General features: G+C 42.4%; 1 protein-coding gene across 5 annotated transcripts in view; it reads left to right on the top strand.

Annotated features, from left to right (window-relative positions):
- The first annotated feature begins 2,748 nt into the window (after positions 1–2,748).
- The window catches only part of enah (ENAH actin regulator), a 41,885-nt gene continuing 28,222 nt past the window's right edge, over positions 2,749–16,411 (top strand). Inside the window, exon 1 of one of the 5 annotated variants that reach the window (XM_063222745.1) lies at positions 2,749–2,864. In XM_063222745.1, coding sequence (XP_063078815.1) covers positions 2,860–2,864 — 5 coding nt within the window. In that variant the 5' untranslated portion in view covers positions 2,749–2,859. Of the gene's footprint in view, positions 2,865–9,404; positions 9,607–15,305; positions 15,561–16,411 lie in introns of those variants that run through there. The other 4 variants (XM_063222744.1, XM_063222742.1, XM_063222743.1 and 1 more) reach the window with 4 other exon arrangements.

The raw sequence follows: 16,411 nt of genomic DNA, 5'->3' as shown, positions 1-16,411 counted from the left end.
TATGTTTCCGAGTTTTCAAATTGTGCCCTACCCAAAACCATCCCGAAACCTAACCTGTCATAATGCAATGTTTCTGAGTTTTCAATTTGCGCCCTGACCAAAACTATCCCTAAACCTAACCTGTCACAGTTGCAACAGCAACCTTCACTTTGCCATGTGGCAGCAGTCTACTTTGAAACAGTGAGGAACATAGAACCCTTTTTTGAAAAAAGTGTGATATGTTCCCCGGTAGAGGGGAACATAGGACCCGGGGAAAACAGGGATGACCCCGCTCAAGGCTGTACCCATGTTGAGGTCCTGGGCTGTGGGTGGCCACGTCATTTTAGCAGTAGCCTTGTATTTGACTTGTATTGTGTCTTTTAAAGACATGGGCTGCGTTCCAATATGCGACCTTGCTTCCTCCACTTGTGCTTGTGGCCTCTTACCAGGAAGTAATATGTCATGATGACATCACTGACAACAGCATTATATTTCAATATCTTGCAAAAGCTCAATTGTAGAGTCTTTTTCTCATTTGCAATTGGGATGGTGAATGAAAAACACTCCCCCAAAAGTTGTTGTGGCTAGGCTGACAGCTGGGAAACTTTATTGTTTTCTCCACAGAGGAGGGGCCAGGAGGCGGGGCAAGGCCACAAGCACAAGTGGAGGAAGCAAGGTCACATATTGGAATGCACTCATGACTGCATAATAGAGAACTCTGTGCTTTTGCTCCTTTGTTATATGGCGGGGTTGGTCATTATCCGTGTCCTCATCACTTTGTCCACATCACTATTTTGTGTTTTTTTCCGACCGGTAACAGTCGTGCACTGGGGTTTGTTTGCCTGTGGGTGATTTCGCAGTGGGCTACCCGCTGATGCCTGTGGTGTTTCCGCCACTGTGGCTGCTGTTTTTGTTGTCTTTTTTTTCTTGAGTGCTGATTATCCTCCGACTGTTACACGTTGTCTATATTTTAAGTTTGGTAGACTGTGGGTGTTTACGGCCACTACGGCTACTGCTTCAGTGCGTGAGTGTTCCCGCTTCGTTTCTCTGTTTCACATTTTTTGTGGACTATCAGCAACTTCCCAGCGTCGCCTCCCTAAGTTTTTTCTCTGGCCGGGGGTGTTTGCACCTCTGCTACAGTGACTACTGTTTGAGAGTGGGCCTGAAAATGTGGGTCCCGCTGTGCTGTCCCCGGCTCTGGCGGCCTCTGAGGAGGATGTCATCTCGACCAGGGGTTCTGAGAGTCTGGCTGTAATGAAGGAGACGGTCGGTCTACCAGTACCAGTGGTGACAACAAGGACCCTGCCTCTGGCCAGAGCTCCCCAAGGGGCTCTGTGAGGGCTCAGGGGTCGGTGGTGACGCCCACCCTGAAGATGGCCCTTCAGGTGGGGCTAGATGTGGCGTCTGCGGAGCCGTCCTCCCAAAGTGCATTATTTTTACAGTCGCCCATCGCCCTGGCAGCACTTAGTGTGCCCCTGTCGGACCCTATGGGGAGGAACTGCAGAGATGCTGGGCTGATCCTAGGCGTTATACACACAGGACCAGTGACGACCCAACGTTGGACAGTATGCAGGGAGCCGCTGCCTATGGCCAAGCTGTACCTCGTGGTGTTCGAGGTCACTCTGCACAAAGTATGTCTATGTCATGGGAGGAGTCCCGCTCCCCGACATCCCGCTCACCCGCTGCATTGTGGACAGCGGCATGTATATTTGGCCACGGAGCTTGCTTTCTGAGAATGTGTCATTCCACAACATTTATCTTTGGTGTGAAGTAGTCGTGCCGTTAGCGCCGTGGCTAGTGTAGTCCCTGTATCAGGCAAAATGTAGAAGATCTGTTGGCCTTTGGTGCCCAGACAATGAAGTAAAATAACTTTTTGCCTTGCCTCAGTCCATTTTGTCCTTCCACATCGATGACCAGGCAGTAGTTGATTAACATGTTCTCCCATGTCTTGAAAGGACTGCCGGGCTCCCCCTGTGCGGGAATGAAAAACTTGGTGGAGGCATTGTTGTAGCCATCGTAAAAATATGCAAAAGTCAGCAGGTTGACCGAAAAGTATGGAAACGCATGAGTAAGTTCCTTGTCACCAATTTGTTAAGTTGTAAGGTAGTAAGGACATATGACTCATTTGCACATTTTTTATGTTTATCCAAGAATGTCAGGAGTCGCAGCATGTCTGCACAGAGGGTTTGCATCACTGCATCATTTACTTCCTCTATATAATCTGTACATTACAGTAATCAACCCAAAAGAGGCATCGGTGCCACCTAGTGGCGTGGCAATATGCCGATTCAACACATTTTCTATTAGGGGGGTTTAGCTGAACCTGTAGGTATATTTGGGGACAGCCAGGGCTCTAAATGATTTGTGTTTTCATCACCAGTCTAGTAGGCTAGATGCTTATCTTACTTGTCAAAGACCCCCACTAATGGGTCAAAGTGGCAAGTAAGCCAAACTGGATTTTCACCAGCATTTGGCCAGTTGATTGGTGTTAATTTACAGCCATGTAGCCTATAGGGAGTATTGTGATGGTTGGGCAAAGTTTGGGAACGCTTTTGATGGTCTACCGTAGGTTGATATTGAATATAAGATTTAGGACTTATGTTATTAACGACACCCCATATGATCTAAGGCAACTAAGCAGAAAACCAACTCTTGTAAGGGGGGTTCTTTTTGCCTGGACGACGAACACCGCGAGGAGGCGTGGCGCACACTCTGTGCGTCCTTTGCGTGACTCACGTAGTTCACAGAATCTCTGCGTCTTTCTGGGGATAGAACCGAGCGGGGGGCTGGCTGCCTGGTGGCTCTTACTTCAGATCGCATTTTTGCCAATTGTGATTGGGGATTAACATAGGGTTACAGTTTCCAGCCAAATCTGCCGTGATGTGGTAAGGCATTTCGCACGTTTTCCAGGTTTATGTAATGCACATTCACCTTTGGTTTAAAATGGATAATCCTTATCTAACAAATGGATATCTAAAATCCCTTCTTTTGGCTGCAAATACGTGAACTTTCACAAACCGAGTTCTCAGCAGGCTACACTAACGAAAATGGCTGCACATTATCAGTCGCTTGGTATTTGTCAACTATCATCCTTGCCTTCCTCAACCTCATTTGATTCCGTCCATGCCGATATCCCAGCCGTGGGGAAATAAGGAATGGAGTTTGAAATTCCCATCACGCCGCATGTACAGCAAACCACCCGTAAAAGATTTGACCGTCACCCACACCCTGGAAATAATTTCAGCTTGTAGCAGCTACAACATTGTCGACAACGCGTTTGTGATTTTGGGTAGCTTCGAAATTGTTGACAGTCAATGAACCAGTTTCTTCTAATTGTAGACCCCCCTTTCGTTGTTGGTGACGTGATGTGAATCAAAGTTTATCCACCATGGTTATGTCGTACAAAAGCATCTTGAAATGAAATGATAATCCACTGTTTGTACCTGAAGGTCTATAAAGAATAGGTAAAAGAAACAACTCTACAGACGAGAAACGTTTTTCACATGAGTTTACAATGATGATGAACAGTCAGCCGGCGCGTAAAAAAGGGATGAAAAAAGATAGGCCTAGTTCTACGTCTTTAGAAGTGCGATCCATTAAACTCGAGTGCATAGGAGTTGGTGTTACGCATCTGTCTTTCAAAACGCACAATCAGCAGGATATCGCTCTATACAAACTAGGCTAACCAACGAAACAATTCAGACAAAAATACACACGAAACGTACGGGTCTGGAGCATCCATAACGGTTTAGTCGATAGGGAAGGCTTCTGCTGACCAAAACGCTGATTAGATGGGAGACCAATTTGTCCTAAGAAGTCGACAAAGAGCAGGGCCTATATAGGCTACCTGCAAGGAATCTGTGAAGAAAACGCACAGTTATCTGAACCATAACTTTCCATAGATGAACAAGAAAGTAACGGAGTGTTGTTTTCACGATTTTCCTTAGTTGTGGCAGCGTTGTTGTCATTATTTGGCAGCCAGGGGTGGTAATATCATAGGCACAAATCTGTGAGAAATCTTCCATTCAAGTTACTATCAGGCAAATCGTTGTAGATCATGAATTGATTCGTGTAGGCCTATCTCGAATTGACTTGGCCTGTAATCACATAGGCCTAAACTTTCAAAGCCAAACAAAACTCTGAAGGTATGATGCTCACCATTCCAGGTAGGCCTACACTGTGAAAGATTTGTAGTTGTTTATTTCCAGAATTCATGCTACCCATTCACTAATGTTACCTTTTACATGATTACTTACCACCACCATCAAATTCTAAGTAGGCCTACTCATTATGACTGGAAAAATTGCATTTTTCATACAAGAAAAGGGGGATCTTCCCCATGGTCCGACATTTTGAATTTCCAGAAATAGCCATTTTTAGCTGCAAATGACTGTACTTGGGCCATACTATAAAATATTAATTTATTACTTTGTAAACTTTCATGAAAAGATCAAATTTGGCAATAGGCAGCACAATTTCAATGAGCAGCATAGTTGTACCTTTTGTGACCATTTCCTGCACAGTGTACCTTTAACACAAACTATACTTTCTTAGTAGGCTATGACAACATGTCTTAGGCCTATATAGTATGATACAGAATATCGTCTCATAGACAACAAGGTTGTTGTTTGGCTTCTCTGGTCACTTTGGTCTCAGGTTCGGATAGGCCTGTAATATGAACGCAAATGTATTAGGCCTAGATGAAAGATGACTCATTTGGGATATTTTTTTGTTTTTGTTTTGAATTTTAAGTGCATTGTTTTATTTCCATCTGCTTGATGGATTGTTTCTTTATCATACCCCTCCACCCCCTGTGTAGTCACATTTTCTGAAGACTGAGGAAATAGTTGCTTGCGTGACTGGTCATTTCAGTGTCTCTACACTAAGAACAATCTGAGAAAAACAGACTCATTTGGAAATGTCAGGTTCTCTGGGGTCGACAACACACATTTGTTCTCCAGAGTTAGTGGTCAGATGTTGCTGTGTTAATTTCAACACTGTTTTGAGTAGGTAGCCTATGGGCTGTCCCATTTCATATTTCCTGGTGAGTTCAATTCAACAGTATGGAATGGGACCATATGTGGTCAGTAAAGAGTTGAATTAAAACTGCAAAATGTATACTGTGTATGTGCATACAGTATGACTTGGCATGTATGCAGGTTTTGCTTGTTGTTTTCCCTGGGCCAGACAACAAGAAAGTCTCTCCCCCCCCTATAAAGATTCAGGATAAAACGTATAACGATTCAGAATGCAGTTGTTAAGTGTGATTTTGATGTAATGTTTGTAAGGAAATGGAAATGTTGATGCCTGGCCTCCAGGGCCCCCTTGACTCTTGGGCCCCTGTGCCGGTTACCCGGTTGGCCAGTGCAGTGAACCGTCCCTGTTGGCATGTTTGGATTTACTTGTTGTTGTTTGTACTGTGGGTTCCCTGGGAAGATTGCTGTGGCCACAGTCCTGTGTGCTGTGATATACTGACACATTTTAAAGAGTTTTCCTAGATGCCTGTTCTGTGGGGAAACCCTACTTCCTGATCTTGTCCCAAGACGCTTCTGCATAGCACAGTAACCTCTTTCTCCACTGCCTCTCTTTCTCCACTGCCTCTCTTTCTCCACTGCCTCTCTTTCTCCACTGCCTCTCTTTCTCCACTGCCTCTCTTTCTCCACTGCCTCTCTTTCTCCACTGCCTCTCTTTCTCCACTGCCTCTCTTTCTCCACTGCCTCTTAACCCTTTGAAATAGTCCAGCCTTAATTAAAGGCTGATGTTTGTAGGTTAGATTGAAATGGAGGAAAGGGGCCTCCTCCACCGTTTCAACCATCAGTTTTGAAGTATCTGTAAGTAATGCAATGGAGTAAGGGGGATTACAGCGATATTGGATAAACAAGTCTTTTGTAGTTTAATCTTTTGGATTAACTAATGTTTCTGGCATACAACTGAACCTTTTCTATTTTTCTTTAATCAAAATTGTGTAAGCCTCAAATTTTCGTATCACCACTATCATTTTCAACTAATCATATGAGCTTCAATTGTCCATTTCGATAATCATGAAACTTTCATCCTTCCAACTTCTCTTTCAGGCACCATCCTGAACCATGTGATCAGGGACATACCCCTGTACTGAATTTCTTTTTCACCCCTGCTCTGTCGGGTATCATATTGTCCCCTTTCAGCCTGAGTCTGCACAAAGGGGGAGTCGTCTTACACATTGGACCTTTACCGCACTAAAACACTGTGGTCTAAGGCAGGACAGCATGGCCGAAAATATGCACTGCTGTTCATACAGTAATGTTTTACAAATTATAATCTTTGCTCTGAAAATTTTATAAAAATTATACCTCTGGTAAGCTTACGTGAACGGATTATGATGAGAACCTGACACAATCCCGAGGATCAGTTTTGTTTTTTCCACAAATCATAAATCATAACAACTGGCTTAAATATGCATAGTGAGCCTACCTCCACTGTCATTTGTGAGTTACTGAGGAAAAGGGCAAGATCATTCAATGTTAATTCAACAGAAAAATGAACAGGTGTCCCCTGAAGCCAATTTTACAGGTAGAACAGGGTACTCATTTTGTTATTTTGCAAAGTATAAGATTACTTTTCGGCAAAGTTCACAAAGCTTATAGCTAAAGAACTATGTACAATATACAACAAGGATCTGATGTAGGGCAAGATAAAGAAGTCTGAACATGGTCGCTCAGTGCTGCCAATAACTTTTTGTGAAAAAAGTATCCACAGCACAGACATTTGATTTGAATTTTGGATATGTTCTTCTATTGTAAGTGTTTCTCATCGAGGGATCTACAGTCCCTCAGGCGGCGTTGGGGAGCCCTAGGGGGGCGTTGAGAAGGACATAGTTGAGAGGGGGGGGGATGATCAGTTGCCAATAAGGGGCATTAGTAGTCTTTTATTTTTTAATACTAAGGGGGTGTTGGTAGGCGTATGATGAAGTCAAGGGTGGCATTGGCATGATGAGGTCCATAGGCATGCATAAATAGGGACGAGGTGGTGCTAAAGCACCTGCCCCTTTGCCCTCCAGAACAAAAAGTGCGCTTTTTGAAAGTTATTTTTTGTTGTTTTACTCCATAATGAATTGTGGTCTTTGTTGACATAATGATCTAGAAAGGCTTGACAAGGAAAAGTGTGTGATAATAATGCCTCAATATAATTCCTATATAGCCTTGTAAGGCAGCCATAAATTCCACATTCCCCAGCACCTGCCTCCCAAAATGTCTGTGCACGCCAGTGATGAGGTCAATGGTCACTTGTTCAAAAAAGGCAGAGAACCACTGTACCATTGGATGTATTTGCCATCGCATAGATTTTTTTTTCCTTTTTCAGACAAAGCTGAGTGCTCCAGGGGGGGCTATACTGTAGACCAGGGCTATTCAATCAGAATTTCATTTGGACCACATTTCAAAACCAAGAACTTGAATCGGGCTGCACATTTTCAGCCATCTCTAATGCGGTAATGACAGTAGTCTAAAATCAGGTCTTAAAAATATTCTTGGCTTCAAAAGGGAGTCCCCAATGGGAACTATTGATCTAATCTAAGGATTGATGGATAGACTTTTATCGTCCCCAAGGGGAAATTCGTTCTCACCACCAAAAGGAAGTGCGCTAATTTCTCCTGGACCCTCCTGTTTTTTGTTTGTTTTTTTGCATGGGCAGACTCCTACCAGGTACGTGAGGGGCCCCTCGGGGAAGGGGTGTGGAAGGGAGGGATCAGGCCTCTTGGGACCTGTCAACCTCAGGGCCTGGGCCTGGTTGGGCCGCCCATTAATCCACCCTTGTGTGCAGCACAAAAACTCTCTTGTCAAGTGGCTTTAGGTACTGTTTTCAAAAACGGCAAATGAGCAAGCATGTACGTATGTGAAAAGGCACTGTTAATTCAACACGTTAAGAGTGCCATGGGACCCAATACAATCTAGATGTCGAATAGTCTCTCTAAGCTGTTTAACATTGGGAAATTTACCACACACTAGCTCGGTGCTAGAAGTGATATTGACAGACTCGGAGAACAGCTGGACGATCAGGAGAAGGCCTGTCAGGAATATTATCTAGATTCTCTAGAAGTCTGATTCAATGCCCTTTCATAATATATAATTTATATAACATACTTGGCAACTGGCATGAAATGATCCCAAATAGCCTGCACTGATGAAAAAATTCCTCAGCAAATCCAGTATGGATGGAAGTTTGTGGGGGACAGTTGAGACTGTTGAGGAGTTGATCTTGAAATGAGAAAGTTGCTGGTTTTAGTCCTGTTGCAGCAATAGGAAGAATGTGGTCTCCCACTCTCACCGCTCTCACTCGCCACTAAAGTGCCCCTGAGAAAGGCACCTAACTCCACATTGCTCCAAGGACTGTAACCAATAGCCTGTACCTAAATAACTAACTTGCTTTGGATAAACATGTCCGCTCAGTGCACTGTAAGGTAATGTCACATTTTGTTAACATTTTACTGAAAGAGGGCAAGAATAGTATACAAATGGAAGTTGTATCCCCAAATGATATTGATCAATACTGATACTGATATTCACCGAGTACTCCTTTTTTGCTGAAATTTGGCTTGGCGTGCGTATAGGGGCCGAAACTTCAGAATTTATTGTGGTATTTAAAGGGAAATTGCTGTGTAATGTGTGTGTATGCACAGTTTTGTAGATGTTGAAGTGATCAGTGATCACTTCACTGGATTCCTATGACGTCTTGTGGTCCTAGACAGCTTTTTTGGGGAAAAGACCTATTGACTAGAGTCCATTTAGGACAAGATTACTCGGTGAAAGCTAAATATTTTAAATGTAAAAAAATGCCCTTAGCAACAACCAAATTATTTCCCATATTGCACCTCACCCGTTGCGTAAGCACAGGCCTTTCTGATGTTACCCCATTCTTAAAATAGACCCCTGCTCTCTTGCAACACAGAATGTCTGAAAGCTGGGGTGAGTTTGAAGATGTAAATTAGTTTACTGAACTTTTGTTTTTCAGATTTTTTTTTTCTACAAAGCTAGTCTGACTAACCTGATCTAACCTGACTAACCACCCTCCCCAACACACACACACACACACACACACACACACACACACACACACACACACACACACACACACACACACACTGAGGATTTAGAAGTGGTTTTGGGGGTTAGCGAATCAGTCAAACACACCCCGTCAGGCTGTGTAGTTTGTGTGCACCTGTTGGCCTTTATGTACATTTTGCCATCTGTGATTTTGATTTTATTGTGTTTCGAGACTTCCTGTCCCGTCTCATAGGGGTCAGAGACCCTCCAACACACCCCCCCCCTCCTGCATGTGAGCTCATGAAGCCTTAATGCCTTTCAGTCAGCAAGTTTATTTTGGGGTCAAGAGACATTCTTCTCCGGCTGCCTAGTTGCCCGTTTTAGCCAGGAGCCAGGAGGCAGGAGGGGAGGGGATTCAGTGGCAGGGTGGTCAGAGCGGTGACAGGATCATCCCCCCCCTCTGTTTCGCCCAGTAGTTCAGAGACACCTTGGAAAAACTACAGTAAGGACACGAGGAAGAATCATTTCAGGAGTTTCTTTTGAAGGCAGCCTTAAACTCCTTGCTGGTGGAGTTTGTTGGACATACTGCCAAGATGACACTTGATGTGTAAGTGTTGCTCTTGAGTGTGGTCATCAAACAATTATTTGGAAATGAATAACTTGTATTTACTGTACGGCTCTCTCTCTTTGTCCTGTCAGGAAATATGTTTTCCTGTAATTACCTGTGGATAGTATGGTTATACCTTTTTGTGTTTTTTCTATGTTTTAAAGGCATTGCCACCTTCTGCATTTTGCTGTTGATTGCGTGTGAACTATTCATGTTCTGTTGTGAATTTAAATGCTTTAACATGTAAAGTAATATCTTTATTAATCTGGCTGTCTAGTCTGCCTCCAAAGACAATCTGTGGAAGGAGGACGTTTTGTGTCTAAAACTCATCCGGTCCATTCGGCTACCTTTTGTTCTTATTATTGTTCTGTTTAATCTCCACGGCATGCCTGTTCTAAGTGCCTGATACTGGGTGACTCTCGCCTTCTCTCTTTCCCACAACACGTATGTTCAAGTAGGGGTGTCGACCACATTTCTTGAAGAAAAATTATTGTGGGTTAAGAAAGTACCAAATATGTAACGTGCATAAGAAACTTAAGGTTGTTTCATTGACTCTTATAGTATATATTCCAAAAAGAAATTTAGCAGTGGAAAGCAATAACTGGGTTAAGCACTGTGTTCTTGTTATGCTTCCATTACATCCGCAGTATTGAGTGTCGGGTCACTTGTGCTGAGACAGTTGGTCTTTGGCCACCTGTTTTCTGTAATCACAGCGTTTCAGGGTCACCTGTTTTGAAGCTGTATCTGATGACAGGTTTAAAGAATGTGGGTCATCCCTCGGAACAGTTTTAGGCAATTTGTCTCAGAGACAGGCCAGGCGACAACCCCATTGGCCTGTAATATAGTATGGTCTGTTATGGGAAGCAAGACATTTGTCACTTTTTATTACCAGTTATGATTTAGAAATGTTTAATTTGATTTTAACTGGTTTTCTCAGGCTGGCTTGTGTGAATGAAATAGGCTGTCAAATGACAATGCTCATCGAAATCTGAAATCTAAGGGATGTAAGATTAAGTTATTTGAAATTGATGGTGTGGTGGCAAACACTCAGGGAAGTAGTTGGCGACACAAATTGTAATATTAAGCACCCAAAATTCTGTACGCTGAAACTTTTTGTATTACTGATGAAGGTGATGGTGTGTCCTTGACTTAGAACAGTGTGGTCTGTTGTTATATTTGTAGAGTGCTTCTATTCTTCAGCATGCTGATACCTTAGTACAGCAGTTCTCAAAATGTAGCCCATGATAACATTTATGATGGACCACAATGGCCATCTTATTTATTTATATTTATGATATAAATTAAATACAATTGCAATAAGTAAGTTGACAAATAATAACACCTAACAAGTCTTTGTAAGTAACCTTCTCTTTAAAAAAAAAAAAAACTAAACCGGCAGGGTTTTTTTATTCAAATGTTCCAATGGTCCAAGTTTATTAATATTTATTGTGAATGCTAAACTTAAAATGTGAAATTGATTCTCTTTCTTTATAAACTAGAAAAGCTGTCTTTTTCTTCAGATGGTCTAAGTTTGTGAATGACTATCCAAATTGTGTCTTGAGGGTAGAGAATGCAAGGGATTTTGTGTTCAGATAACATTAAAATGATTACAAATTGCCTATTAATTTATTTTCGTTTTCTGCCCCCGCCCCTTTGGTGGCCCTAAATTGGCCTTCACTCATAAAACACTTTCAGTGTCCCTGGCTTTGAGAAACCTTGTCTTGGTGAGTCTTATAGTGAGTGCTTTATGCTTGTCATTGGCATTGGTGCAGTACAAGAGGAATGACTTGGTACATAGCCCTGGATATTAAACTTTTGCATTATTTCAACCCTTACAATGGCAGTCACTGCGCTGGTCATTAGGGGCAGTGTAACCATTTTAACTGTAAGCGTACAAGTATGGTTTAAGTGTCAAGCGTCATTTCACCAGCTTCACTGGTTTAGTGGCAGACTTAATTTCATGGCCTGCCACCAGGTTTATAAATTAACTTTTTCATCGCTCGCCAATTTGGCTAGTAGACGTAAACTCTTACCAGCTTTTCTTTCCTACTGGAGCTACATGTGTTCTCTAGTCACTTTGTTCCACCAGAACTATTCAGTTATTTGTTCTTTATTTTTCAATCAGTGATCAACTTGATGGACTGGAGTCGTATGCTGGTAAAAAAACCTCTTAATTCTGCCTCTATCGTGATATGGGCACATTAAAGAGCTGTAAAACTGTTCATATATTGAGTAGAACACTTTTGACTTGGCATGAGACTTTCTGTTCTTGCTCCTTGTATATAGTCTTTATGATATGATCCTACGTCAACACTGTTTAAGTAACATGAACACTACTTCATCATAAAGCTCTATTCTGACGATATTTGTCGGTATGTACCAGGGCTTGACATTAACTTTTTTCTCACTGGCCACAGTGGCTAGTCTGGCCTACAAAGGCAAGGTGCAGTCACTATACCAGTGATATGAACATAGTGTGCTAAATGAAATACAATCTGAATGATCTTTCTTGAACTTGAATATAACACAAGGGGCAAAAGTAGGATATGTATGCTACCGAGATATGCCATACCCAAGAATAAGTTACCTGCCAAAGCGGCTAGTCAGACTGAAACTATTACGAGCCACAGCCAAGTTTTACCCATTTTTGGCTGGTTGGCAGGTGCCAATGTCAAGCCCTGGTATGTTTTTTGATTTGATTTGATTTGAACCTTTATTTTCCTTCTCGGAAATACATTGAGGGTGGCCCTCTTTTTCGATGCAGCCGAGAATTTACAAGTATAAATGTATTAAATAATTAAGTTATCCAGGCAATAACAACATATAAGCTGCATTTAAAAGTATAAAAACACATTAAAAGAATATATGAATAAAAAAAGAATAAAGAAAATAAAATAAATACTCGGACATCACAAATATCACAACACAAACATAGACAGAAAGAGTGTATATAAACATAAAAGAAAATGTTATAGACATAAATAAGCATAGTCAGCACTAAAAAAAAACAAGCTTTCAGCGATGTACGCATGTTCCAGTCCTGGGAGTCTCCAAATGCCCAAGTGCTGCCCATATAGTATTAGTCGAGGTAAACTTTATTATTTCCAACGGAAAATTAAAGTGGTCCACATTGCATGATCTCCTCACAACCTACAGTATAGACTGTTAGACAACACACACACCACGTGCAACACAGATGCTGAGGTGCTGCCCCTATAACACTAGTGTATACTGTGCTGCAATACTGTGTAGCAGTATTCCACACGATGGCCTAGAGGACATTAGGATTCACCCTGTTCCCAAATCAAAATGCAGAATCAGGATTGCAGGTTTTTCCAGAGATGTGACACAGTCAAAATTTAAAGGTAGTAGAGAAGGGAAAAAAAATACTTAAACGCAATAGTTGTTTCAGCAAAAATGTCTGCTTGCATAGACTTACTCATCGATATTGATTCTATAATTATTAGTATGCTTGCCATGCGTCAAGCATACTGTTGTTATTTGACCATTTAAAATGATTATTACTGTATTCTACGCCGCACAACCTTACACAACAGCATGGAATACAACAACCCTCAGAATATGAATTATCATAAATTGAAAAATTAAAAATGTAATATCAAAAAACTTATTTTTAAGATGGCCAGTTCCTTGTCTAAACATAGCCTGCAATGTCATGAACAACACCTGAAATGCTGGTGTTTGGTTCGTATTCATTTCAGAGATAATGGGACTCAAAAATATGGCATCATAGAAATCACCTAGTAATAATATGGTAATACCATAGTAATAGCACATGACGGCATGTCTATCGGAATATGTGAAGGATGGAGATGGTCCATGAGGATGCAGGAAGTTCAGTTTCACCTCAGTGCTCGGCATACATTTCTAAACACATGCTAGCCACTAGTTGCCATCATATACAGCTACAACATACCCTTTGATGCTTGAACATTTAGAAAATTCCTTTGCTGAGCTTATTCTTTCAACCCTGCCTTCTCTGAATACTCCAGCATTTGTCAGGAGTTTTTGATAACCACTCCTTTGGAGACCTACTCCTGTGGCGTAGCTCCAGATGGATGCCCGTGAAGCAAGGCTAGCCAGTCCCATTTGTTTACAGTTAGCAGTCCTACGTTTTCAATTTCCACACAGTCAGTGGTATTTGACAGGTGATCAGGTCTGTTTTCTCAGAATGTCTGTTGAGGGATTCATTGACTAACCCACAATTGCATTTAAATCATCTTCATTCTTGGTATATGTGGCGCTGGACTGTAACTTCTGAATCTAGGTTCCCCATCCCTGGTCTTAATTTTGGCAAATTTCTGCATAACATTTTGTTAGTGATTAACCATCCATGACTAAGGCACCCTGAGCAGCATGGTGCTGTCCTGCTGCACTACTGCCTTTTTTTGTACCCCACATGTTTGGCTGCCCCCTTTAGCCCAGTTGAGTCATAAATGCAATCTTATGTGCACTGCCAGCTGTTTGTCACAACAACGGGATACCAGTATTTCCCTTTTAGTGATTGTAATGGGACCCCTTCAGAGTTTTTTGTTTTGGGCGTGGGGGTGTGGAGGAGAAGGAGGTGTTCTAAAGTTGCATGTGTTATCTTTATCTGTGACATTCTATGAGTGGTATGGTTGGTTTCAAACACACTTAGTCACGTTTTGACTCTCTTGATCATCATGGCTTGGGAATATATAGTGTAATTCATGTGTATATTATTATTTAATCATTATCTGTGTGTAATTTACATGCTGATGCATTCCTGTTGGATGTGCGCGCTACACCTTCCACTACACTTCAGCTTGGGTCCTGAAAAGGCTCAGTTTTATTTTTTTGGTCAGTCTTTCCCACCCCCTAATTATCCACAGGAAGAGAAGCCTATAGAGTGTGGTAGGAGAGATGGTGGTCCATCGGTACATCCGTCGGGGACTCTGCATTCCAACAGCTTAGAAAAGGAACACTGTTTATCAGCCCACCCTCCTCGGTCAAATGCTCTTCATCGACAACACATATGATACCGCTCTTCGGACAGCAGATGAATGCAGGAGAGGAGCGTGGCCAAGAAAAGGAATAGACATATCAGGGAGAAAAAGATGTTGTGTTGAACAGTAATAATACTGTGTGGAGTGAATTTATCTTTCTTGAGGTTGATCCCCCCCCACCCAGGGACAGATTATGACTCCATGGGCCCCTTGGCCAGACAGCAAAAAAGGCCCCCTCTCATGGGTGTTGCTAGTTTCCAAAAAGAGGCAGAGTTTTAGGCCAGATGTTACAGAGAACCTATGTTGTAGGGGGTTTGGGGTGTGTCCCAAGAGAAAATGTGAAAATACAGTTGTTAAAGGTGCAGTATGAATGCAATATGAGATTGGAAATTGGGAAGCTTGGGCTTCAGGGCCCCCTTGGCTCTTGGGCACCTGGGCCTGGGCCCAGTAGGCCCGTGCAGTAATCCATGCTTGCCCCCACCCCACCCCCACCCAACAGCTGCTAGTGTCTGCCTCAGCGCTTGTTGCCAGGTTACCCTTCATCACATTGAGCTCAGGAGGGGGGATGTGGGGGATTCTTCTCTCTCTCTCTCTCTCTCTCTCTCTCTCTCTCTCTCTCTCTCTCTCTCTCTCTCTCTCTCTCTCTCTCTCTCTCTCTCTCTCTCTCTCTCTCTCTCTCTCTCCACCAGCTTGGAGCAACATTGTTGATCTGCGGCAACACTCTTTAAATAATGAAGCGCCGATGCGTTCTCTCGGAAAAGCCAAAAGAGAATGAATCAGCGAACAACATTATTTTGTGTGGGGCGGACTAACTAGCCTCTTTTCATACCTTGCTAACGCCAGTGCTGGAGTGCCATTAGAGTACATCGGTGGAGCCATGCAGCTTCAGTCCGCCTCCAACTGCAAGGTTTCGGGTTTCATTCTAGCGGAGAGATGTACCTTGGCATCCAAGATGGAAATCCATCGGTATGTATGCCAGGAGCTCTCTGCTTGCTGCTGCTGCTGTTGCTGCAGTGTTGGTGAAGCTTTTGTAGGGAGCTGATCTTGAATACAAGAGATGTTGTTCCCTTCTCATCATTAACAGCAACTGTTGAGTGATCGTTGTGAGAAGGTTGGGTCGGCATCAAAGCTTTTCACTGAGCGGAGAGGGTTCGAAGGGCTGCTGTAGAGAAAGGAAAGCTATGTATTATGCACAGGCGTTTTGCATTTTGTCATGTGAACTAGCCTCCGACTGCACAAAGGCATGGTTTTTAGGCTGTTTGTTTTAAAACAATTTGAGTAATAATGGAGGATGATTCGTTGGGGATGGGGTGGGCAATGAACATGTTATTTTTATTTGGGTTTAATGTAGGAGATTTTAAAATTAGTTAATTATCTTACTACCAAAATTGAGCAATTTCTTTGAACATTTTGTGGGTTTTGTGTGTGTCGTGAATAATTCATGCTTTTGTCACATTCGCACGTGTGCAGTGTACGTACTACATATCCCAAGAGATGACTCTTTGCATGCTGTTCATTTATGGACATTTCTGTCTTTTTTGCTCATGCATTCACTATTTTACTGCACTGCATTTTACTATAGGTGAGCACCTGTTAATATGTGTAGCATGTGTTAAATTTGAGTGGGTTTCCCCTACTTTGTAGGTGATCTACAAATGTGTGACCATACACTGTTTGAGGTTTATTTTTAGTGTGAATGATGTATCATTGTGTAGAGTATTTGGTATGGTACACATCCTGGTTGCAGAGTGATAGCCTTTGCTCTGTTACCATGCCTCAAGTCTTAGATCATGAATAGTGTTTTCTGGGTTTGTAAT

This window comes from Engraulis encrasicolus, chromosome 18, assembly GCF_034702125.1.
Source record: "Engraulis encrasicolus isolate BLACKSEA-1 chromosome 18, IST_EnEncr_1.0, whole genome shotgun sequence".
In the NCBI taxonomy this organism is placed as follows: domain Eukaryota; kingdom Metazoa; phylum Chordata; class Actinopteri; order Clupeiformes; family Engraulidae; genus Engraulis; species Engraulis encrasicolus.
This window is presented reverse-complemented; position numbering and strand designations above follow the sequence as displayed.